Source organism: Ascaphus truei, chromosome 17, assembly GCF_040206685.1.
Source record: "Ascaphus truei isolate aAscTru1 chromosome 17, aAscTru1.hap1, whole genome shotgun sequence".
NCBI classification, from domain to species: Eukaryota; Metazoa; Chordata; class Amphibia; order Anura; family Ascaphidae; genus Ascaphus; species Ascaphus truei.
In genome coordinates this window covers 6,886,789-6,911,096 of record NC_134499.1, presented here as the reverse complement: position 1 = coordinate 6,911,096, position 24,308 = coordinate 6,886,789, and the positions used below count along the sequence as shown (strand labels likewise).

General features: G+C 45.5%; 1 protein-coding gene across 8 annotated transcripts in view; it reads right to left on the bottom strand.

Moving 5' to 3' along the window:
* The window catches only part of CENPP (centromere protein P), a 246,179-nt gene that overhangs the window by 5,977 nt on the left and 215,894 nt on the right, over window positions 1–24,308 (bottom strand). For all 8 annotated transcript variants that reach the window (XM_075573806.1, XM_075573804.1, XM_075573805.1 and 5 more), the window contains exons 7-8: window positions 1,531–1,610; window positions 364–455 (exon numbers count right to left, since the gene is read on the bottom strand). In XM_075573806.1, the coding sequence (XP_075429921.1) occupies window positions 364–455; window positions 1,531–1,610 (172 nt within the window). The remainder of the gene's footprint in view (window positions 1–363; window positions 456–1,530; window positions 1,611–24,308) is intronic.

Sequence of the window (24,308 nt, the reverse complement as noted above, 5' to 3'; positions counted from 1 at the left end):
TAACTTCAGACATTTCAGCTCTTAAGGCTCCTGTACCCAAGGTGTAAATATTAATAAACAATCCTGTTTTTCACATTAGCTGATGTAACATTACAGTATTCATTACCGTGTTGTGCGCAGCCAGAAATAATACCGAAATACACCATTTATCTACAAGAAAGATGTGTCTACAAAGCATTTTCCAGCCACATTGCAGTCCGGAGCGGTGCGGTTTCCTTAGTGTGAAATAATCTCATATATCTATGGTGCACATTCACTCAAGTACTATTATCCATGGCCATAAGGATGAAAAGCAATTAGTGCTCTATGTCTATCAAACCTTGGTTAATATGCTGACGGTGGTATGAGTGGGTGCACAGTCACCTTGCTCTGGTATTTTGGGTAGTAGATCCAAGACGGGGGTCACTGTCCCTTCTTCATCAACCTGAATCTTCCACACAACCAGCAGCTTGCACCTGTGCAAAGAGTAAAATTACTATCAACGCACACCATGAGTATAACTAATGCTATTAACGTTAAGCATGATGCGAGAACGGTTACTGGGAGCACACTGACTGACCCGTGCTCAGATAATGTCATTACAAGCAGACTCACATGGAAACATTAATGTGTGCAGCAAACGTACACAGCTGCTGCTTATTTGGGAATATGGTTACAGCTTTTAGGACTGAGCCTGTGAGCACAACACACGGACAGATACTGCTTTTATTGGGTGTTACTGGCTCAGAACTAGAGGAAAGAATCCAGCCATAAAGACAAACTTGCTGTAATCAGGATAACCAACAACTGGCTAAGAAAGTTACCAGAAGCTTTATAGACACAATTATCTTAAATCAAAGATCACGTGTTCAGAGCAGAGTTTAAACTGGGATCCAACTTTGTTTTCCAAGCGTAGCCTTTTTGAGGAAAAAAAAAACCTCTCCCTGGGGGAAGGTATGTGATATATCTCGCTGTTTGTGTACACATGTATCATTTTATTTATATAACACTAACAATGTACGCAGCACTTAAATGTAAAGGTAAGTACATTAAAATCAATGGGGATAAGTGCAACAGTTAAATGAGAACATAAGGAGCACCCTGTCCCAAAGAGGTTACAATGTAAACTGATGGAACATGTACAGTACACTATAGTTTCAGCTAAAGCTCTAATGTTGGTCCGCTAAAAGGTATTACAACACTAACAATGGGTGGCAGGCCCTCTGGCAGCCAAAGGGTTACATATACAGACGGCATCATTGTACCTGAGGCCTCGGACATGGTCAGCGCATGAGGCGCGCTTACGCTCGGCACTGAGCCCCTGCAGCCGCAATGAGAGCGGCTTTAGCAGGGGCTCGCGCACGCTTCCGCAAGCGTGCGGATGCGTAAGCCTTAGCAAAATTTTACATTTTCGCGCTTGCTGGAGTGCAGGGCCGGTCACGTGAGCGGTTCGCCCAATGAGGACGAACCAGCTCTGTGACGTCACTGGCCCGCCCCCCCCCCCCCCCCCCGGACGGCGCGCGGTCTAAGTAACCATGGACGCAGCCTTACCCAGGGAGCTGTGGGCTCTGTAGGACCATGTACTCGGCAGACGATCCAACGGGAAGTTCAACAGCAGCCGGATACTTTTGCTAAGAAACAAGGTAGATAAGATAAAGTCTGGTTCACATGTTATCTTATCTTGTTAATTCCATTTTGTATAAAACTTGGTATTTTTAAGATGCGCTGAGATGAATAGTATAAACTCATGGGTTTGAATGTAAGAGAACTTGGAAATAGTTAATTAACAGAATATAATAAAGATCGGTCTTAGAGATTAGGAACACCATTAATCCTATAGATTAGCAACCTTCTAATCAGTAATAGAACAAGGGCGTTTTGTAAATCAGAATAAAGAATGATAAAATAACAATAGTGTATATATAGGTAGACATGAAGTCCATGTGCATCAGAATACAATCCACAGGTAGATGATTTCATCAAAAATCTTCTTTAAATCCCTTGGTAGTGAGCAATATATATTGTAATCTTGAAGATATATTCTATTATTGCTCATAGGATATATAGAGCATTGATAATATACAAGACAATGATCACCTGTAGCTCATAATATAGTAGTCACCTGGGTAGGCTAATAAAAGTGGGATTTATGGGGTACTTGGGGGATACAACAACCGAAAGGTAAAAGTGCACCCCGTTCACCACCACACTAGAATAGAACTACTTAGAGCATACAGGATGTCTGGTATTTAGAAGGTATAATAGAAATCCATGGATAACTCACTGTTTATGTAGAGGCTTAGCGGACCTTATATCCAGTAATTGCAGGTAAAGGCTCATCCAGGCGTGCATCCAGCAATAGTAAATGATAGCAGGAAGAGGTAACCTCATATGAGGAAAAAGCGGAGCACTGCAGGCAGGGTTGAACGCATGTGAAGACGGCACACCATTGATAATAAAAATCAAATTTATTGAGTGACTAGAGACATCACAAAAAAGGAGCAGAGCTGTTCACTCTGACGCGTTTCGGGCCGTGACCCTTTGTCAAAGAGTATAACCCAATCTGGCATATGTGTGTGTTTAAATAGAAAAGATACCTGATTGATACCATCCAAAACCGGAAGTGACGCAAGCGAAATTCTATCAGTCTCGCGAGATTTTCCAGTGATCTGGAGACCTTGGTAGACGATCTGAGTTGTCACTATAGCGCCATCTGGTGGGGAGGACCAATACGTATAACACAGCACAGATATCAGAAAACCAAGTGTGCACCATAGCAGCAGTCTCCATAAGGAATGGCTTCAAAGACAGATCGATCTCATATATTGATCAATATATATATATATATATATATATATATATATATATATATATATATATATAGTCAACAATGAGGTCTATAGTCATTCAGTTATAAGGAGTAGTCAATCTAACGGACAAAAAACTGAAGTGGTGCACACAGGAAAAACATTGCAAACATATTATTAACAAAATATAAATAGAATCTATAGAAAACTTTATTTTAAACCTAAGTTAAAAAGATAATGATCAAGAAAAAAAGGGAAAGGGTTAAAAACATACTGCAGAGGGATATATACACGCTGATAGGTTATTAGCATATAGACATATAACTCGTAATATATGAGTATATATACACTGTATCTGTATAGTATCATAACATAATAATACAGCGATATATTCCTCTCAGTCTGACACAGTACATAATTATTATAATTATACACACCTTGATAAAGTCCCACGAGATGAAACGCGTTGGTGCGTTGGCTGTGTTCATGTCCCTGTGAGCTCATGAAATAAATACCCTCAGTTTTACTTTTGGAGTTTTGCCCGTGATTTTTTCCTTCAGGATTACTATTGTCAGCAGTGCTCCTTTGCTCTACTCTTCAATGACTATATATATATATATATATATATATATTGATCAATATATGAGATCGATCTGTCTTTGAAGCCATTCCTTATGGAGACTGCTGCTATGGTGCACACTTGGTTTTCTGATATCTGTGCTGGGTTATACGTATTGGTCCTCCCCACCAGATGGCGCTATAGTGACAACTCAGATCGTCTACCAAGGTCTCCAGATCACTGGAAAATCTCGCGAGACTGATACAGAGTTTCGCTTGCGTCACTTCCGGTTTCGGATGGTATCAATCAGGTATCTTTTCTATTTAAACACACACATATGCCAGATTGGGTTATACTCTTTGACAAAGGGTCACGGCCCGAAACGCGTCAGAGTGAACAGCTCTGCTCCTTTTTTGTGATGTCTCTAGTCACTCAATAAATTTGATTTTTATTATCAATGGTGTGCCGTCTTCACATGCGTTCAACCCTGCCTGCAGTGCTCCGCTTTTTCCTCATATGAGGTTACCTCTTCCTGATAAAATAACAATGTTTCTTTACATTTTTGTAACAATGATTGACTCAAATGTAAAAGACCTTTGGCTAGCAGTCAGAAAGAGTATTTAAACTTGTCTGAGTGTGTATATTAGGCTACGGCCCCGGTGCCTGCAGGGCTGGCCGCGCGTGCAGCCGAGTTCCCCGGTCTGCAGTGAGCTGCAGGGGGAAAGACAGTGGTGTGACATCACCCGGCAGGTTGGCCCTCATTGGCTGAACCGCCGGGGGACATGGCCTAGCGCTCCATTGCTAGTTGTACTCTCAATTTTCGTGTCTGTCTGAAAAGCGCACTGCGCAGCGGGCCCGGCCCCATTGAGGGGCAGCTCTTGTCCCCACAGCACCCGCCATAGCGCTCGCTGCAGCAGCCAGCGGGGACCTGGCCTTAGAACTGTTACTACCTAACTACTATAATGTGCAGTAAGCTGTATGTTAATAAACACAGATACCGAGCAAGCTCTTAGGAACCCCAAAAATTACCACATATATATATATATAATCCAATGCACAGCCGGCACACAATTTGCAAGTAAATACGTTTTGGTGCTTATCATAAAGCAATAACAGGCCATACGATACCGGTTGCAACACGACACCAAGGGACAGCACGCAGGTAAGTAAATCATACATTTTCTATATTTGATAGAAGACAAAAAACGACGTTTCGGTCCCCCAGTGGGACCTTTCTATATGTATATATATATGTATATATGTGATATATATATAAGCAGTGTTCGACAAATCCATTCACCTACAGGTCCGTGGCGATTGGATTTGACCCCGTGGCGACCTGCTCATGGCCGCCCAAGCAGGGCGGGATTGGGGACGGGACTAGGTGGCGAGTAGATTTTTTGGTTCGGCGAGTAGATTTTTGGGTGATTTGTCAACCACTGTATATATACATACATACAGTAGTCAACAAATTACTCAAAAATCTACTCGCCGAACAAAAAATCTAATCTCCACCTAGTCCCGTCCCCAACCCTGCGCTAGTCCCGCCCCCAACCCTGCCCTAGTCCCGCCCGCTTTAAAAATCAAATAAAATAAATTGAATAAATTCCTAGTAAGAACAACATTAGTTTTTGACATAAGTTTATTTATTGTATTAGATTATACTACAATTAGTCCTTGTTACGTGTGTGTGTGTGTGTGTGTGAGTGATCTTACCTGATCCGCAGTCCAGGTACCTCTTTCCCGCAATGTTATATGTTGGAGGGGAGGTGTTTCTTACCTGTCTTCTGGGTTAGGGGGGATTCCGATGTCTCCTGTGTGAAGCTTGAGTCAAATCTGGAAGTAAGCAGTATAGGTTATTTTGGTGTAGGTCAGTTAAGATATATAGGGTAAGTAAGATATCCAGGTTCAGAGTGTGAGACAGTGTGAGAGAGAGACAGAGAGATAGAGAGAGCGACACACAGAGAGAGAGAGAGAGCGACACACAGAGAGAGAGAGAGCGACACAGAGAGAGCGACACAGAGAGAGAGAGAGAGAGAGAGAGCGACACACACACAGAGAGAGCGCGACACACACACAGAGAGGGTGAGAGAGAAAGAGAGACCAAGTCAGTCATCCTACTCACACACACTCTCGCTCACTCTCTGACACACACACACACACACACACACACTGACAGACACCCACACACGCCCACCCACTCTGACAGACACCCACACACTGACAGACACATACACACACTCACACACTCTGAGACACACACACACACACACACACACACACACACACACACACACACACACACACACACACACACACACACACACACACACACACACACACACACTCTGACAGACAGACAGACACACACACTTTGACAGACAGACACACACACACACTCTGACAGACAGACAGACAGAAACACACACACACACACACACTCTGACAGACACACACACACATGACAGACACACACACTACCAGAAATGGCGCCGGGAGTCCCGCTCACCATCAGAGGTATGTTGGAGTCATCGGGAGCTTGCGGGAGACCTCGGAGGTTTGAGGGGGCCTGCGGGGGTTTGCGGTAGACATCAGAGGTTTGAGGGGGCCTGCAGCGGCTTGCGGGAGACATCGGAGGTTTGAGGAGGCCAGCGGGGGCAAACGGCGGCCAATGGTGTTATGCAGGGGCCTGCGGGGGCAATTGGGGGTATGCGGCGACCATTGGGGGTAAGCGGGGGGCATTGGGAGGTATGCCGGGGGCATTGGGAGGTATGCAGGGGCCATTGGGGATGTGCGGGGGACATTGGGGATATGAGGGGGTCTGCGGGGGCATATGGCGGCCAATGGGGGTATGCGGCGACCATTGGGGGTAAGCGGGGAGCATTGGGAGGTATGCGGGGGCCATTGGGGATATGCGGGGGCCTGCGGAGGCACTCTCTGGCTGCTACGAGGAGGAGACACGTGCTCAGAGATTCGGGGGAGGAGGGAGGGCACTGCTCAGGGAGGCGGGGTAAGCTCCTGCAGCAACATGAACCCGCCTCCGGCTTTTTTTTTTTCCTCCAGCGCGAGCGCGGGAAATTAAACAGCAGCGCGAGCAGGGAAAAATTAAAAAAAAAAAATACGTGTGCTGCTTGGGCCAATAGGAGCTTGCCACGGTGTTAAATCCACTCGCCCGGGGCGTGCAGATGTATAGGTTTGTCGAACACTGTATATATATATATATATATATATATATATATATATATAGCAACTGTAAATATTACTGTATGTTCATTTGCATGTCTTAGACAGGTCTGCAACCCTGTCTTTCCCCATTGTCACCCAGCATACAGCACTTCCACTGCAGCAAGGGATTCTGGGAAATGACATGCAAATGAGCACTCAGTGCCACCTTTTGTCTCAAGCTCGTATTACACAAGCCAATCCTCAAGCCAATGCATGCTGCTTTAAACACAGCTTTTAAACAGAGGCTGGGATGAGATGCAAAGCCATTAGACCTACTCACATACATGTTTCAACCTTGATGGGTATCATCAGTGTGAGGCTGGTCTTAATGGCTAGCAGGTTTGAGACTAGACTAGGTAATCACCACTGTCATTAAGGTTATGGTGGGTAAAAAAAGTGACAAAAACCCTCCACAGTAAAGCATAAAGCAACTGTAAATATTACTGTATGTTCATTTGCATGTCTTAGACAGGTCTGCAACCCTGTCTTTCCCCATTGTCACCCAGCATACAGCACTTCCACTGCAGCAAGGGATTCTGGGAAATGACATGCAAATGAGCACTCAGTGCCACCTTTTGTCTCAAGCTCGTATTACACAAGCCAATCCTCAAGCCAATGCATGCTGTTTTAAACACAGCTTTTAAACAGAGGCTGGGATGAGATGCAAAGCCATTAGACCTACTCATATATATATATATATATATATATATATATATATATATATATATATATATATATATATGTGTGTGTGTGTGTGTGTGTGTCAATTGGAGTGCTAGTGGGCGTGGCTAAATGTATTCAACAAAAAACAAAGCAGTCCAATGCTACATCCAATATTACAAAAATACACAGTGAAATACCAATATATCTCTTGAAAAAAGGTCATTTAGTTAAACCCTTTGCTGTATGTTCTCTGCTCCATAACCACATTTGAAATGCCAGTACTGTCTGACACTTTTGCCTCAATAATAAACATTGTAATGGCTAAGAAATAAAGTTGTCTTCCGGATACATTATTTGAAAGTACTGCACAGAAATTATCTCATATGCTTTAAAAAATATTTTCAAAGAACCTTACAAAAACAGTGACGCAACTGCTGGCAGTGTGATTTCACTTAAATTCTAATGCATGCAACTAAGTGGGACTGCAACTTTAAATAACTTGAGTTCTCATAAAACTCCTGAATTACAACAGCTGTGAAAAACGAGTGTTTGCGGCTGTCTTAACACCATTATTTACATGTTAAAGCACCAGTCCCCAACCTATCAAACCTCATTTTTTATTTTTCATTTTACAGGATGGGAGCCATGGGGACCTCCGGAGCTGAACCACGCTCATGTCGGATAATATTGTGCCTTCCTTATGGCCTACGGGACCAGCAGGTTTTAGAGGATATTTTGTTTTCCAGGAGGGAGATTTCAAACTGATAACTTAACCGGTGTGTATCTAGGGAGCCGGGTGGTCCCCGCAGCTAACAATAACGTGGCTCAGCGCAGGAAGACTCCCCAGTCCACATGCTGTAAAAAAAACAAACAGAGGCGGAGCTTTGGTTGCTGCTTTAAGATTCAATGCGCGCTTTGCCATAGAGACACCAGGTGGCAGTGTTCTCCATCTGCTCCATTAAATTTATAACCTGGTCAAATTCAGATTCCAGGAGGAAGCTTTTGTGGGATTTATTCACTTACATCTATCCCAAAGCAGCAACACCAGAAAGCCTTAGGGGGAGAGGTGGGCCCAGTCCCTTCTACAGCGCACGCCTCAAGCTCCGCCCCCCCAGTCAGGCCGGTCCCAGTTAGTACCCTGGTGCGCACCTTTCTCCAGCGGTGCGCGACTGGTTCTCAGGCAGGCAGGGAAATTTAAAGTCATAGTTTGCAACGGAGGCGTGGCCACGCCCCCACCGGCGGTTCAGCCAATGAGGGCGAACCATCCGCGTGAGGTCATGGCCACGCCCCTGCAAACCCACCGCCACGCCCCTCCCGTCGCAAACGCTCCCTCTCTCCCCCAGACTGCAGATCGCGGTGCAGCGCTGTGCACGCGCCCCCACCCCACGCGCGCGTGTGCCACAGTGCTGACTGGGGGGCTCACCCTTATTCACACTCAGAAGCAGCTTTCGCTACATTTAATGTGTTACAGGCCCATCCAGTAGTGAAGTGGTTAATACTGTAGCATCAACTAAAATCTCCTTTACGGGATTTACAAAACGCCAAAGTGGGGATTATCTGCCAGTAAGCAATTTCATACAGATTAAAAGAACTGCACGGCATGTTTCTGCAGGGACCAACAAGGAGGAACGCCAGGCCCAGGAAATGTTCTTCCCACCAGAAACAGAATCTATACAGTAAAAAATCAGATTATTTAAAGATTAAATTATGTTAATGGAAAAACGTTCTCCTGCATTTCAAAGACATAGAACAAAAAAATAGGCAATCTCTAAACCGTACAGGTAGTCCTCGCTATCACTTTACAACGAATGGCATATCCAACACTTTACAATGCAACATTAAGGACTGTTTTTCGACGGCAGAATGCGTTATCCAACGCTCACCGCCACTGATTAACATGGGACTCACTTTACAACGGTTTCTCTATCCAACGCTACTTCCAGAACGGATTCCGTTGGATAACCGAGGAGAGAGAGAGAGAGAGAGAAAAAAAAAGAGAGAGAGAGAGAGGTCCCGTTGTGTGGGAAGGGTTTGGTGAGCTGTGTCGGCCATGTTGTGGTTGGCGTACAGCATCTGTCATCCAGGATTTCCTCCGCGGACTGGAGACGGCATGTTCAGTCCTGACGGAGCCGGCAAAGGGAGAGGTAGTGTCCAGGGAGCTAGTCAAGCACCCCTGGACTAGGCCAGACCCAGGTAGTTTCCGCAACACGGTTGTGGATGTATTTGTAGGGCCGGCCATAGTAAGGGACTTGCCCACTTGCCCACTTAGTATACCGACGACTCAGCGTAGCAGACGGAACCGCAGGGGAGGATTCACCAGGTCGGGCAGAATCGCTCGCGCTGTGCTACCGGACGTAAGGCGAGAAGGGAATTGTGTTGGAGGCCCTGCATCGTGGGCCACGCTTGCCGCCTGTCTACAAATCCCCTGGTGTACTCACGTAGCCAGGAAGGTACCACCACGTGCACCAACACCACACCGGGAGTGTAGCGCTGCCCTCACATATATCTGTTTGGGAGTGTTTGGACAGACCATTGGGTTTTAGGTGCCCAGGGCACCCTCAGTACTTTGGGGGACGGTTATTGTGATTGTGTATACTTTGTTGTGATTTAGTGTCTGGGTGGGTTAGTGACTTTAGTTTAGTGACTTTAGTGGGTGGGTGTGTTAGTGACTGGGTGGGTGGGTGAGTGACTGGGTGGGTGAATGGGTGAGTGGGTGGGTGAGTGACTGGGTGGGTGAGTGGGTGAGTGACTGGGTGGGCGAGTTATCTCTCCCCCCTATGCATTTCTCCCCCCCCCCTGCATCTCTTTCCCCTCCTGCATCTTCCCCCGCTGTTCCCATACCTGAAGCAGAGGCTGCAGGTAGGAGCCGGGGAAGGGAGAGGGCGGTGAGGCGAGCGGCGGCACCCGTGGCAGGCAGCCGCAGCTGAAGGGAGGGGGGAGGACGGCGGCGCGGGGGCGGTGAGGCGAGCGGCGGCACCCCTGGCAGTCAGCCGAAGCAGGGTGAGGCGAGCGGCGTGGTAGGCGCAGCTGAAGGGAGGTGGGAGGACAACGGCGCGGGCACGGTTAGGCGCGTGTGTGTGTGTAGTGGGGTGGTGGTGTGAGCGGGAGGATGGCGGCGCGGGGGGAAGGGGGAGACAGTGAGGAAGGCTGTGGAGTAGCAGTGAGTGGGGGGTCCTGGCAGGAGTAGTGAGGCCAAGATGGGCACGCGGTGTGAGGGTGGTGTGACTATCACGCCCTGCATAGGCGTGGCCGTGACGTCAGCCCACCCCGCAGGCCAATGAGGTGAGGGTGCAAACAGACATACAAACATTTTTCATATATATATATATGATATACATTTGCCTGGTTCTCCATTAGTCAATTGAAAGAATGTTTGGGTATGGTAGATGGAACATTTGGTGCCTATTAGAAATCCTATAGTTGTAGGATGCATACATCGTGGTGGAACTGTTCTCTGGCATCCTTCCTGACATTTTCAGTGACCATGCAATAGTGTACTGTGTAAGGAAAATTAAACCGCCCCAATCAAGCCCTAAAGTTCTCCTCACTAGGACATTTAGAAACTTTAACCCACAACAGTTTCTGGCTGACCTTACCAACTGCCATTGGCACAGAATCGATTTAATTCCTGACCCTGATTCTGCGCGCGACTATTTCCAATCCGAGTTCTTAAAACTCTGTGATACCCATGCTCCACTACGCAGAATAAGGGTACGGGGTGCCCACCTTCCATGGGTTACACCTAACCTTATAGCACTCTACCAGTTCAGGGATGCCTTGTGGAAAAGACACAAAGTAACTGGCACTACCAAGGATCTCAATCACTACAGATGCCTGCGGAACATGTGCACAAGGCAAACAAGACACGCAAAAGCACAATATTACTCTGACAATCTCCTCCAAAACACATCAAACCCAGCTAACTTCTGGAAGGTTATCAACAACATATGCCAGCCTTCTAACCACCAACAGCCAAGTAATATCACTAAGGGCGATATTACTCTGACAAACCCCACCGACATTGCAAATGCATTCAATGATTACTTTGTGGGGTGTGCTACTAACTTATTAGCAAAACGCAACCCAAACCAGAAACCTGAATCTCATCCTGGGAGTACCCCTATAGCCCCACCCCCTCCCAACACTGCCCACAATTTTCAATTTGGCCCAGTATCCGAAGAGGAGATTACACAAGCGCTTCTCAAATAAAAACTAATCAGCCAATGTGGACCTGACTTACTACAATCTAGGTTCCTAAGACTTGGTGCCCCAGCCATTGCCAAACCAATTGCTTCCATAGTCAACTCTATCCTGTCTGCAGGCCATATCCCTAAGACCTGGAAAGCTGCCAGAGTTGTCCCAATCTTCAAAAGTGGGGACAAAAACACTGTCTCAAACTACAGACCAATCTCCCTTCTCCCAATCCTATCCAAAGTCATGGAAAAATGTGTCCACTCCCAATTAAGCGATTACTATACCAAGACAAATTTCCCTAGCCAATTCCAATCTGGCTTTCGCCCCAAACACTCCACCGTAACTACCCTGCTAAAAGTTTGCAATGAAATCCAGTGTGGAATGGAACAGGGTCAACTCACTGGTGCAGGATTCCTAGATTTTGCAAAGGCTTTTGATACTGTTGATCATGCTATCCTGCTTAACAAACTCCAGAGCTCTGGAATAGGGAAGCATGCTTTAAACTGGTTTCAGTCCTACCTATCAGGTAGATCCCAACATGTGTCCATCTCTGGCGCTAACTCTAACCCCCTGGATATCACCTGTGGCATCCCGCAAAGCTCTGTCCTGGGGCCCCTACTCTTCTCAGTGTTCATTAATGATCTTCCCACAGCTTGTCAGGAAGCCTCAATACACATGTATGCAGATGACACACAACCATAGCCTCTCTGACCTTCAACACATACTTCAGTCTGACTTTTTCAGACTCGAAAACTGGATTTCCCAAAACAAACTGTTTTTAAACACTGACAAGACTGTAACAATGGTGTTTGGGACCAAGACTAAATTTTTAAAGCTTCCAGCGACTGAGCTCCAGATTTGAACCAACACTAACACCACCCTAACTCCTGTTATTAGTTTTAAATACCTGGGCATATGGTTTGACTCCCACTTAACATTCGGGATGCACATTGATACCCTGACAACCAAGACCTATGCCAAACTAGGGGTACTTTACAGGAACAAATCTTCCCTAAGTCTCCTGGTCAGAAAACGTATCGCACAGCAGATGCTAATGCCAATTATTGACTATGGAGACATAGTATATGGCTCGGCACCTCAAACCCACCTTAGCAAACTTGACACCCTCTACAACTCAATTTGTCGTTTTGTTCTCCAATGCAACTACAACACACATCACTGCGAAATGCTCAAAGAACTAGATTGGTCATCACTAGAGTCTAGGCGCAAAGTTCACCTTTCCTGTCTTGCCTTTAAATTCTTTATGGGCAAGCTACCCAGCTACCTGAACAAGCTCCTCACCCCTACCACATGCAGCACCTATCACCTGAGATCAGACTCCAAAAGACTGTTCATGGTCCCAAGACTCAACAAAGTATCCGGCCGCGCCTCCTTCTCTCACCGTGCACCCCAAAACTGGAACAACCTACCAGAGACTCTTACATCCACCACCAGTTTAAGTTCTTTCAAATCTAAGGCTGTCACACATTTTAATCTGGTCTGTAACCGTTTCATACGCCCATAATATATATTATCTTTAACTGTGCACGCAATGTCTTGTATATAATGTATACCCTGTTCATTTATGTAACTGTATTTGTAAACATGTATTATTTGTCTTAACTCTGTGCCCAGGACATACTTGAAAACGAGAGGTAACTCTCAATGTATTACTTCCTGGTAAAATATTTTGTAAATAAATAAATAATTATTCCCCCTCCCCACCCTATATAGAATTTCCCTAAACTTTGAGTGACAAACAGAATGATCCCTCCTGCACAGAGAACGGGACGGGGTAGCCAGAGCCGAATTCCTCCCCCGCGACGCACAAATGTTCACGGGGAATTTTACTCTGTATGATTGCCACGCAGTGAATGTTATAATTCACTTATTCAGAACCCGATTTCAGCAGATACAAAATAGAGACAGTGCTTTTCACACCTGATTATCATGCATTGAATCACGCGGTTCACATCTTGTAGTGTTTTTTAATTTTTACATGAAACTAAAAATATAATCGAGAATCAAAGCATTAATTAAAGGCTTATTGGCACCAAGGAACATTTAATTTATCCATTAATGTTAAACAGATATTTTTGAGGTTTCCGTAGTTTTCAAAATGCAGAAGTTGAATTGGCCAAAACCCTGTAAATCACTAAAGTAACAATGTAATGTGTCGTTTTCTGCATTTTTTGGGGTTAGTTTTAGACTAATATGTAGCGTTTCCATGTAAGAAAAAAATATATTAAAGTCTGAGATTTACAGGGGCGGACAACGTGAAATGTTTATAATTAGCCAAGTCTGGATGAGATGATGCAAATAATGAATGAGATGGTTTTTAAAAAAAAAAAAATACTTATTAGGGGATCTGGGGATCCATGAGAGATTTTCCTAATTAAATCTACTGACGCCGATGCAACCGCGCACATGTAAGGAGAAGGACAGCGTTTGGGGACTGTTTAATTAGTCAATAACACTGCGTGTCCTGAGTAACGCACGTTATTACTGGGCAAAGCGGAGGATTAGTTTAAGCAAAATGCCTACTTTCAGTCAGACTGACTCTGTACTTCATTAACCCCTTTGGTGACTGCAGCTCAGAGCAACTCCTTCCTGATTTATATTTATATACTGTTACTGTGTCAGTGATAAAGCCTAAGGCCGTGCCTATAGTGCCGTCGATGGCGACACGACGGGTGACGTCACCTGTCGCCACCGGCGAAAGTTATATTTCGCTGGGCAGCGTCGGGTGTTTTCGGCAATTTGATTGGTTCAAGGGCCATCACGTGACGCGACAGCCCTTGAAAAATCAAATTTTGCCGGCTCCGTCGCGCGCACTATAAGCGCACGCGGCGGCAATGCATTTGTTTTCGGGCGCCGTTGCGTCGCCGTTACTATAAGCACGGCCTAACTTAATATTCAGGAATGCCTGCCCCGGTTTCTTGTCAACAGGACTGGCTCCCATGTTCTCAGGGGGGTTACAATGTACCAGTGATAAAAAATGTTTTCATAAAAAGTGACCAAGAACTCAAAATGTGCATGGTCTATTTACAAAATAATGATGTTCCGGTTACATTATATTGAATAGAAAACATGTGAGCAATTTGACTACTACAGTAATTACCGGTTCATTGTTTAATGAAAAATACAGAAAGTTTTGTGAGGAGTGTTGAAGGATACAGAGACATGGCATGTACTGGTTTATGTTACACAAGGTATATAATATACCTGAACTTACTGATATTACATCCTGGATATTAAAGGGAATTTAAATGGCCGTCCAATAAGAAGCCACAAACAATGAAGCCGAATCCCCCCCCATCTCCCGGGGGCTGGCGGGGGGGGGGGGGGGGTTAAAAAGAAGGGGCTTGCTGCTTTAAATATTGGAGCAGTTGTGCATTGTTACCAGGTGACGCTCACGGAGAAACGGCAACAAATTGGGCCACTCACGGTCCTTTTACGCAGAAAAGAACAGACATAAAGGGGACATAACAACATGCTCCAGTCAGGAATCACATGACTAACACCATGCACATGTAGCCAGACTTACTGGTTTGGCGTGACAAGGCGCGAGATTCCACCCGCGGGAACACTGTTCCCACACCGCAGCTTGCCCGCAGCGCTCAGCCAGCAGAATTATTTGTGCGGTTTATTTATGTAGTTGCAATTCAGTATGGGTCCGGCAGGTGGCACACTGAATATCTTTGTCCGTACCCGCGTTGAACAGCACACAAACTTAACACGTCTCTATACAATATAACAATATCACTAGAAATGTCTAGAAACCCTGAATGTAACATAACACCGGCAGTATGGCTGAGGTCGAAGCAATATCAGCAATACTGTACCTGCAGACACCACAGTATCCGTCCGATCCCGCAGCACCCGCCAATCCTGCAGTACAACAGCACCCACATCCCCAGCAGACACCACTTAACCTGTCCGATCCCGCAGCACCCACATCCGCAGCAGACACCACAGTACCAGCAGACAACACAGTACCCATCCGATCCTGCAGCACCCGCCAATCCCGCAGTACCCACAGCACCCTCATCCCCAGCAGACACCACAGTACCCGTCCGATCCCGCAGCACCCTCATCCCTAGCAGACACCACAGTACCCGTCCGATCCCGCAGCACCCTCATCCCTAGCAGACACCACAGTACCCGTCCGATCCCGCAGCACCCTCATCCCTAGCAGACACCACAGTACCCGTCCGATCCCGCAGCACCCTCATCCCTAGCAGACACCACAGTACCCGTCCGATCCCGCAGCACCTACATCCCCAGCAGACACCACAGTACCCGTCCGATCCCGCAGCACCCTCATCCCCAGCAGACACCACAGTACCCGTCCGATCCCGCAGCACCCTCATCCCTAGCAGACACCACAGTACCCGTCCGATCCCGCAGCACCCTCATCCCTAGCAGACACCACAGTACCCGTCCGATCCCGCAGCACCCTCATCCCTAGCAGACACCACAGTACCCGTCCGATCCTGCAGCACCTGCCAATCCCGCAGTACCCACAGCACCTACATCCCCAGCAGACACCACAGTACCCGTCCGATCCCGCAGCACCCTCATCCCTAGCAGACACCACAGTACCCGTCCGATCCCGCAGCACCCTCATCCCTAGCAGACACCACAGTACCCGTCCGATCCCGCAGCACCCTCATCCCTAGCAGACACCACAGTACCTGTCCGATCCCGCAGCACCCTCATCCCTAGCAGACACCACAGTACCTGTCCGATCCCGCAGCACCCACATCCCCAGCAGACACCACAGCACCTGCTGATTATCCGGCAGTACCCACAGCACCTGCTGATTATCCGGCAGTACCCACAGCACCTGCTGATTATCCGGCAGTACCCACAGCACCTGCTGATTATCCGGCAGTACCCACAGCACCTGCCGTTCCTGCAGACTGCCCAGCACCCACAGCAGAGTACTATGACAGTCACAAAGCTCCATTTTGCAGTCGCGGGGCCACAACATGCAAATAAATGCGGGGGATTTACACTTGGTTTTGCGTGGTCACGAACACAGTATGTCCGGCTACATCTGTAAGTTGACTTCATTCACCTACAGTTGAAGCGGCCATGAATTTACCCTGCGATCTTCCTAACCTCCAATAGCCTATACGTGGAAGTGATTTGCTGACATATACAGTAGACTAGAGCATTACCTAATTTTACTTGGAATGGGGTGAGCCCGGCACAAAAGAGATTACCTCTTACAGGCCCAGCACAGATGTTCATGTAACAAATTATCTGTATGCTTCATCCTTATCCCAAAGTGGATAGCACAACCTTCTACCTTCTTTGTTGTAGGGTTGAATGACTTGGCTGGTTTCCCATAGTTGTGCATTGCACATTTATTCATCACTTCACCAGGTCATTAAATAAAAAAACTTCTTCTCTCTGATGGAAACTATTTATGTTTACGAGACCAGTAATTATATATTGTACTGGCAAGGTTTGTCAATGGACAAAGTTATCCAGAACTGAAATAAGTCAAAGCAATTGAGAAATGATGTTATTATTTGAGTGCAGATCTGTTTCTGAGAAGACCCAGAATACAATGAACCAGATCTGCGTTTCCCAACCTTTTTTACATTGTGCACCCCCTTCTAGAAAATATTTGTTCCCCATATTAATAAATCTTATTGCCGACTCAGACTATTGCTAACAAAACAGTGTGACCGATTTTGTAAAAAAATTAATCAGTTCTGTAGTATTAGATAATAGTGACTATTTTCTTTTGTTTTTCAACTCTTAATAACATTTTTAAGGGTTTAAAGCATCCTTTGATTTCAATAGCAGTTCAACACACCTCTCAGTGCAAGATATTTGCAACACTTTCCTGTTTGTGATCATTTGTTGCCGATGTTCCCAGCAGTTTGAGGTGTAAACTGTAATAATAGTCAATGGTACCTTAGCAATATAACGATACACTGTAGCTGCTGAGTTCCACTGCCTGAAGGATTAATTGAAACTGAAAGGCAGCCATTATGTGAGGCACACAATCAGGATTTGTACAGGTTTATAACAGGAGCACCAAACGATTGCCAGCTTAGGTCAGAATGTAGAATTATACATTGTCACATGATTTACATATACAAATAAGAAAAAACAGGGGGGAGAGAATGTAGTATCGCTGTCACTCACTGTGGGAGCTTCCAAAGTCACGTCCCACAATTCCTAACTGCCGTGGATGCATAGCATTGTGGGGAGCGACTTTGGAAGCTCCTGTTGAAACTTACAGCGATACCTCCCATGTTTAGCAGCAGTTTGGGGCCTTACTAAGTGTGCAGTCCCCACACGGGTTCAGGAACCCAATATACTGCCTTGGAACCGCCATTACAGATATTTATCAGTGAACCCCTTGGAGACACCTCCCGAACTCCCTGTTGGCAATTACTGATCCAGATTATAATTAAAAAATATATCAGTATGTTTAAAACAGTGGTGCGCAAACTGGGGGTCACACCGCTCAGGGGGGCACGAGATTGTCTGCGGAGGGTTTACAGAGGCAGTTAATTTAAGTGGCTTTGGAAAGCGGCAAAGGCCTCGCTAAACTGCACTTACCTTGGCTCCGGCAGCTTCTGGAGAAGCGTCGCCATGGCAACGCGGCGTCAAATGACAACATGACATCATAACGCCGAGGTAAGAGGGCGGCGTAGAAAGAGGGGAACAGCCGGAAGGGGGGCGCAGGGAAAAAAGATTGAGCTCCCCTGTGTTAAAACATGGTAATACACTTAGATCATGGTATAAATGTCCTCATCTAAACTACTTTATACAAACTCAAACTGGACCAGAAGGCATAAAAATAAGCACGGAGTGGTTTATTCCGCATGCCAATGATTCCATTATGGATTGAGATTTAGTCCACAAGTAAGAGATTGTGTTTAGGCATATGTACAGTAAACCTATTTGTTATTCTGAGATCAGTGGTTTCCAACCATTTTTTTAGTTAAAGAACCCCAAGTGAAATTCTGAGGAACCCCCAACCCTCTCTAATAGCAACCGTCACGTACGACACCCAGCAAGCACGCGACCTGCATACGGGACAAGCGCTCCCACTTTTCACCTGCGCAAAGGTCCGTCAAATGTACAATATCTCCCCTACAGGATCAAGGATTAATATACAGCTCAGACTGCCCCACTCATCACCCCCGCAAAGGTCCCTCAAATGAGTTATATATCACTCCTCAATCCGTCCCAATATAACACTGCCATGAACAGCACACCAGTGAGCACGTGACTTAGACATGCAACCACGGTCAATACACACGGCTACTCTAGCCACCCCACTTTTCTCCTCCGCAAGGAACCAGTGAGTTAATATAAACTCTTTCTCAATTGCAAATCATAACTATCCACTGCCACCACCTGGGGTATGCAAATAAGATGTCAAATCAATATTTACCAGAGCCCCAGGTCCCTGTTTATTATAGAATAACCTATGCACTTTCACACACCAAAATCAGTTATAGCTAAATGTGCACGAATCGTAATTACTCTCCCCAGAGCCCAAAGCGTTATTTATTAAACGTTTTAATATATAAAAAATACAGTGCTTCGATTACAGAAAAGGTATTACAAAAAAAACATACAGTTACAATGCAAGGCGGAACAGCTTCCTAAACTAAAATGATAAACTTAAAAGAAAATCTATACTTTACCAAATGACATAGACTTTCCCCAGCGAGGCCACTAGCTCAGAAAAGGAGGTCTCACGAGCTTTGTTCAAAGCATGCCTCTGGCGAGATCCGATTTCCAAAATATTTGCCTAGTCTTAAATACATTCTTACCTCATGGCACCAGCATAAGCCCACCCCTTCTGGAGGATGCTTTGAAGCTGTATAGACCATGTCTATAGACCTTGACTAAAACAGTTGACACCTTGAGTGGGCTATCCATGATGCACCCCCGCCCCAAGTAAGTCCTTTTGAAGTTCAGAGTAGACCAGGGGTCTCCAAACTCAGTCCTCAAGAGCCGCCAACAGGCCGGCTTTTATGGATATCCCAGTTTCAACACAGGTGGCTCAATGAGTGGCCCAGTCAAAGACTGAGCCACTTGTGCTGACACAGGGATATCCATATAAGCCGGCCTGTTGGCGGCTCTTGAGGACTGAGTTTGGAGACCCCTGGAGTAGACCAAAGAAACAGTCCTGACCTGTTTCAAGCCCAGCATTTTGTATTCTGCAAAAACAAGTGTAGCTCATTAACCCCTCAAGCACCAAATGGATTACCTACATAATATCTTATGACAGCAACTCTATGATCAGATGCACTGTCAATTCTTCTGTATTTGGTACAATTTTCAAATGACCAGAAAATTGCAGGGACCCCTTCAGGGATGCCCGGGGAACCCTGGTTGAAAAACACTTAGCTAGATCCAGACGTTCAAATGAAAGCGCTCACACATGCACACCTGGTAGTGTTTTGAAACATCTTAATAAAAATATACTTGCTACATTTACGAAGGCTACTCACTCACATCTCACAATTCCACATGCCATAAAGACGACAGATACCTTGCCAACATCAATATCTAAATATTTTACTGCTTAAACAGCACCAGGCCTCGTTTTAATGACCTACATTTTGCAGAGTTTTCATTAATATATATATATATATATATATATATATATATATATATAAAAAAACCTTGGGCCCATGTTAACTTCAAGGCCAAAGGCTTAATTCTTTTAAGGTGCATATAATTTTCGGAAATACTCAAAAAGCAACAACAGTCCGCTTATAAAATTGAAGACCTACAGTTGAAGTAAGCCATTGGAAAGTCCGACAACTTGTACAATATCATTAGATTGGCTTGGTTCATTAGTGCAGGGGGGCTCAACTCAAGTCCGCAAGAACCCCCAACTCGTTAGGGTTTCAGGATATCCCTGCTTCAGCACAGGTGGTGTAGTCTTCGACTGAGCCTCTCATTGAGCCACCTGTACTAAAGCTGGGATATGCTTAAAACCTGACCTGTTGGGTGGGTCTTGAGGACTTGAGTTCAGCTCCCCTGCATTAGTGGCTGTGTTATGAAAGCAGAAATCCTCTCCAGAAGCTTATGTGAATGTAACTCATATAATGTTAGTATATTCTCAAAAAGAACAAAAAAAGAGGGGCGCAAGTGATGAAAGCAAATATTTTATGTTGTGAAAAATAATAAAATCAAATTATCACATGAATCAATAAATAATGATAAAACAGGATAAATTGCCTGGTTGATTGTTGAAGCCCAATTCAGGGGGATCTGTAGTCCCACGTCACTCTCCAGGACGTCCTCCGTGGGTTCTTGGGATCATGAGGAAAAGCTGTGGCCAATGTTTACCGCTGTACTGTCTCCCTGCTGAAGCGTTAATTCTCTGTGCACCGGACACCACGGAGTCACGCTCGTTGCCAGGAGAACCTGCTGCTGCGGCTGGCGTGCCCCTCTCTCTCTCCACTGGAACCCTGATGTGACATCACTTCCGATACTATCTGGTTGACATCTCTGGGAAATCCCCTGGGCTGTGAACTGTGTCTAACTGACGTAAACGCAGACACTGCTGGAATGCAGATTCTGTGAGTTGCAGGAACTTGCAGGTGAACCCTCTCAATCTTGGGGGGTACTGCGTGCTTGTTCTAATGTTAATCTAATGCGTTTCGGCACAAGGGTGCCATCATCACAGATCTGTTTGTATATTGCCCAAATTAAACATGTCCTGCTCTTTTTTCCTCCATTTTAACATTGGACACTTAATATTGCAAACGCTTAAATCTCGTGAACAGAACATCAGGTTTTCAAAATAAAAACCGTTTAAGACAGTAACCTCGCCACTGATAACAGTAAATGTACTGAGCAAACGGCTAACTGGAATCAGTTTGCCTGAAAGTGCTTTTACCTGTTGGAATTAGTTAGGTAGCAGCAGAGTTCACTTCACAAATACGTCATAAACAAACACAAGTCATAGCAAAAAAACACCAGGAGCAATACGTAAATCATCAATCACAACTTTGTGTACACCATGGACACTTATTCATGAAATACTGCCAGTGTGGTTTGTAGTTGCTAGATCAGTAGGTAACAGAACTAAAAGGTGTATGGGATACGAATAAAGCAATCTTACGAGATGGCTCATGATGATTATAGCTGAACAACTGTGACATTATGAAAGGCACAGGATTTTGTTAAATATTTCAATCAAATTGCAGCATTCCACATTTCGCCCGTGGAACGGCGTGCCACCACTCCACTCCGGCCACGTGCCATTCTTTCCAGTCACCACTTGGGGACTCCCTATACCATCATCGGGAACACCTCAGACATTATTAGGGACTCTGCAGGCAGTGACCGTGAGGAACCCTGAAATCTCTATGGCCCCTAATCAATATGCCGCCTTTCCCTTGCTCAGGAAGAGTTTAGCTTTAATTAAATAAAATGTACGGAGACTTACGGTGACGTCAATGGGTATGGTTCTCTAGCGAGGGAGCACCTAGGACCTCCGATAATAAAGCAGTTAAATAACAAGTTTTGAGATTGGAAAACGGACCAAAAACATCTCCGATTGTTCAAATAATCCTAAATATTCCAGATCCATAAAGAAAATTCGGTGGATCCAGCCGGACCCGTGCCCACCCTTCCGCTTGCCGTGAACCCCTGCTGGAGAGCCGAGATGGGACCATCCGCAGGCTTTTGCCGCACAACCTCTCCCGGCCTTCCCCGTCCTACGCCCTCCCTTCATAATTGTGGAGCATACCAACACCCTGATTCAGACTACAGGCAGTTTTGTTCGGAGGGTCCGTAGGGGGGGGGGGGGGGGCATAGGCCACGAGAAACCGAGGATCTGACTGGACCGATGGAGGGTGAGTATGGTATAAGAACCTCGACCCATGCTTGTTCTCTCACCCCTGTCCGCCTCCGTCATGTTAACCTAGTCGGTTCAGATTACTTCTCTCAACAAACTAGTTGACCTAAAAATACCAAGAGAAAGTATATTTTGAATCGATCTGATCTGCACACCAATGTCTCCCTTCTGTGCTCAATGATGAAAGACACACAAACGTGCAGCCAGATTTCCTATATTAGGTCCCAGTTGACTTTGTTGGGAATAGCTCAAGTTTAGAACTAGAATTAGCAATATATATATACATATGTCTGAATAATCTCCGGTAGCAGTGAGTTGTGTCTTGCAAACTGTGAAGTATGACTTAAAGAAACTGTGTTAAAATGATCAATATATGAACAATTAAGTTGAAGCCGGTTAACCTGTTGTATTTAAGTAATGATCCCCGAAGAACAGGGCATTACTTGCCAATAATGCCCTGTTCTGAGGGGATTATTACTATCATAGGCTAAATGTAGACTTTTTAAAAATAAATATTAGACACTTTCTTATAGTTATATAGATTTTTTTTAATTTAAATAAAATGTTAAATACATTAAAGCACCTTTATTTACACTAACACTGCAGCTATCTATATCCACACACACAGCAGCCCCCTCTGTGTACACACACACACACACACACACACACACACACACACACACACACACACACACACACTTCTCACTTTTTCTCCCTAACTAGCTAATTACAGCTTCAGTCAAATGCTGTTTATGTCCAATACTGGGTAGCACTGGTGTAAGGATTCTGCTCGATCCGTGCCGGGTTTTCACTAAGGTCAAGGTTTTCTCTCTCTCCTGCCCTTTCTGCTCACTGTGGCCATTTTGGGTACTGGCAGTCTGCTTTATAAGGCTGCAGTTCCTGGTGGGAGTCACCGAGCAAAGTTCTGTTTGCTGCAGCTCCGTTTGATCTTCGCTGTCACGCATTACCCTTTCGCCTATTTGGAATCCCTATTGCTGACCTCGGACCGTGACCCTGACCTCACTGCCTTCCGCCTGCCCTGACCTTTGCCTGTCGCCTGGACTCTGCACCTCTGCCCTGACCTCTGCCCTTTTTCCTGTTGCCTGGACTCTGCACCACTGCCGCCAGCCCAGGCCCCTGCCTGCTTACCGACTACGCATACTCTAACAGGACTCTGTCCCAGAGCTCTGGTCGGTTATTCTGCATTCCTACCTCAGCCCTGCGGGTCCGCCTCATGATTCGAGAAGAGCACCGTCACAACTGGTTCAAGAACTTTGTTCTATTTTTCTCTACAGACAGACACACACACACACACACACACACACACACACACACACACACACACACACACACACACACACACTACAGCTCTATATATACACACACACACACACACACACACATTGCAGCTCTCTCTCTCTCTATAAAACTATAAAATCTCATTGTTCGCAGACGATGTTATACTAACCCTGGCATCACTCCCAAATCTACAGAAAGCATTAATAACATTTTGAGAATTATCAGGTTATAAGATCAATAACGACAAGTCAGAGGCCCTGAATTTATCCCTCCTAGACGATGAAATTAGACTCTTAAAAAACATTTTTTTAAATTCAAATGGTGAGCCGCTCATATAAAATACTTGGGGTTAACACTGCAAGACAGTATGAAAAACTGTAATACCCCCCCCCCCCCCTCCATATTGATAAAAATTAAGAAAGACCTGCTGGTCTGGAACAAACACCAAATATCATGGAGAATAATCTCCGCAAAAATGAATATTCTACCCAGGCTATTATATATTTTTTCAAACACTCCCGATCCATGTCCCAAAAGTAATATTAAAGGACCTTCAGAACAGCATATTCAAATGTATCTGGCAGGGCAAAAGAGCTGGAGTGGCTAGGTAGGTGCTATTATCTTCCAGAGATAGAGGGGTGGGGGAGGGAGGGGGGAGGGGGCGGGACTGGGAGTCCCGGATTTCATACGTTACTACCAAACGGCCAAGTTAAGACAAGTA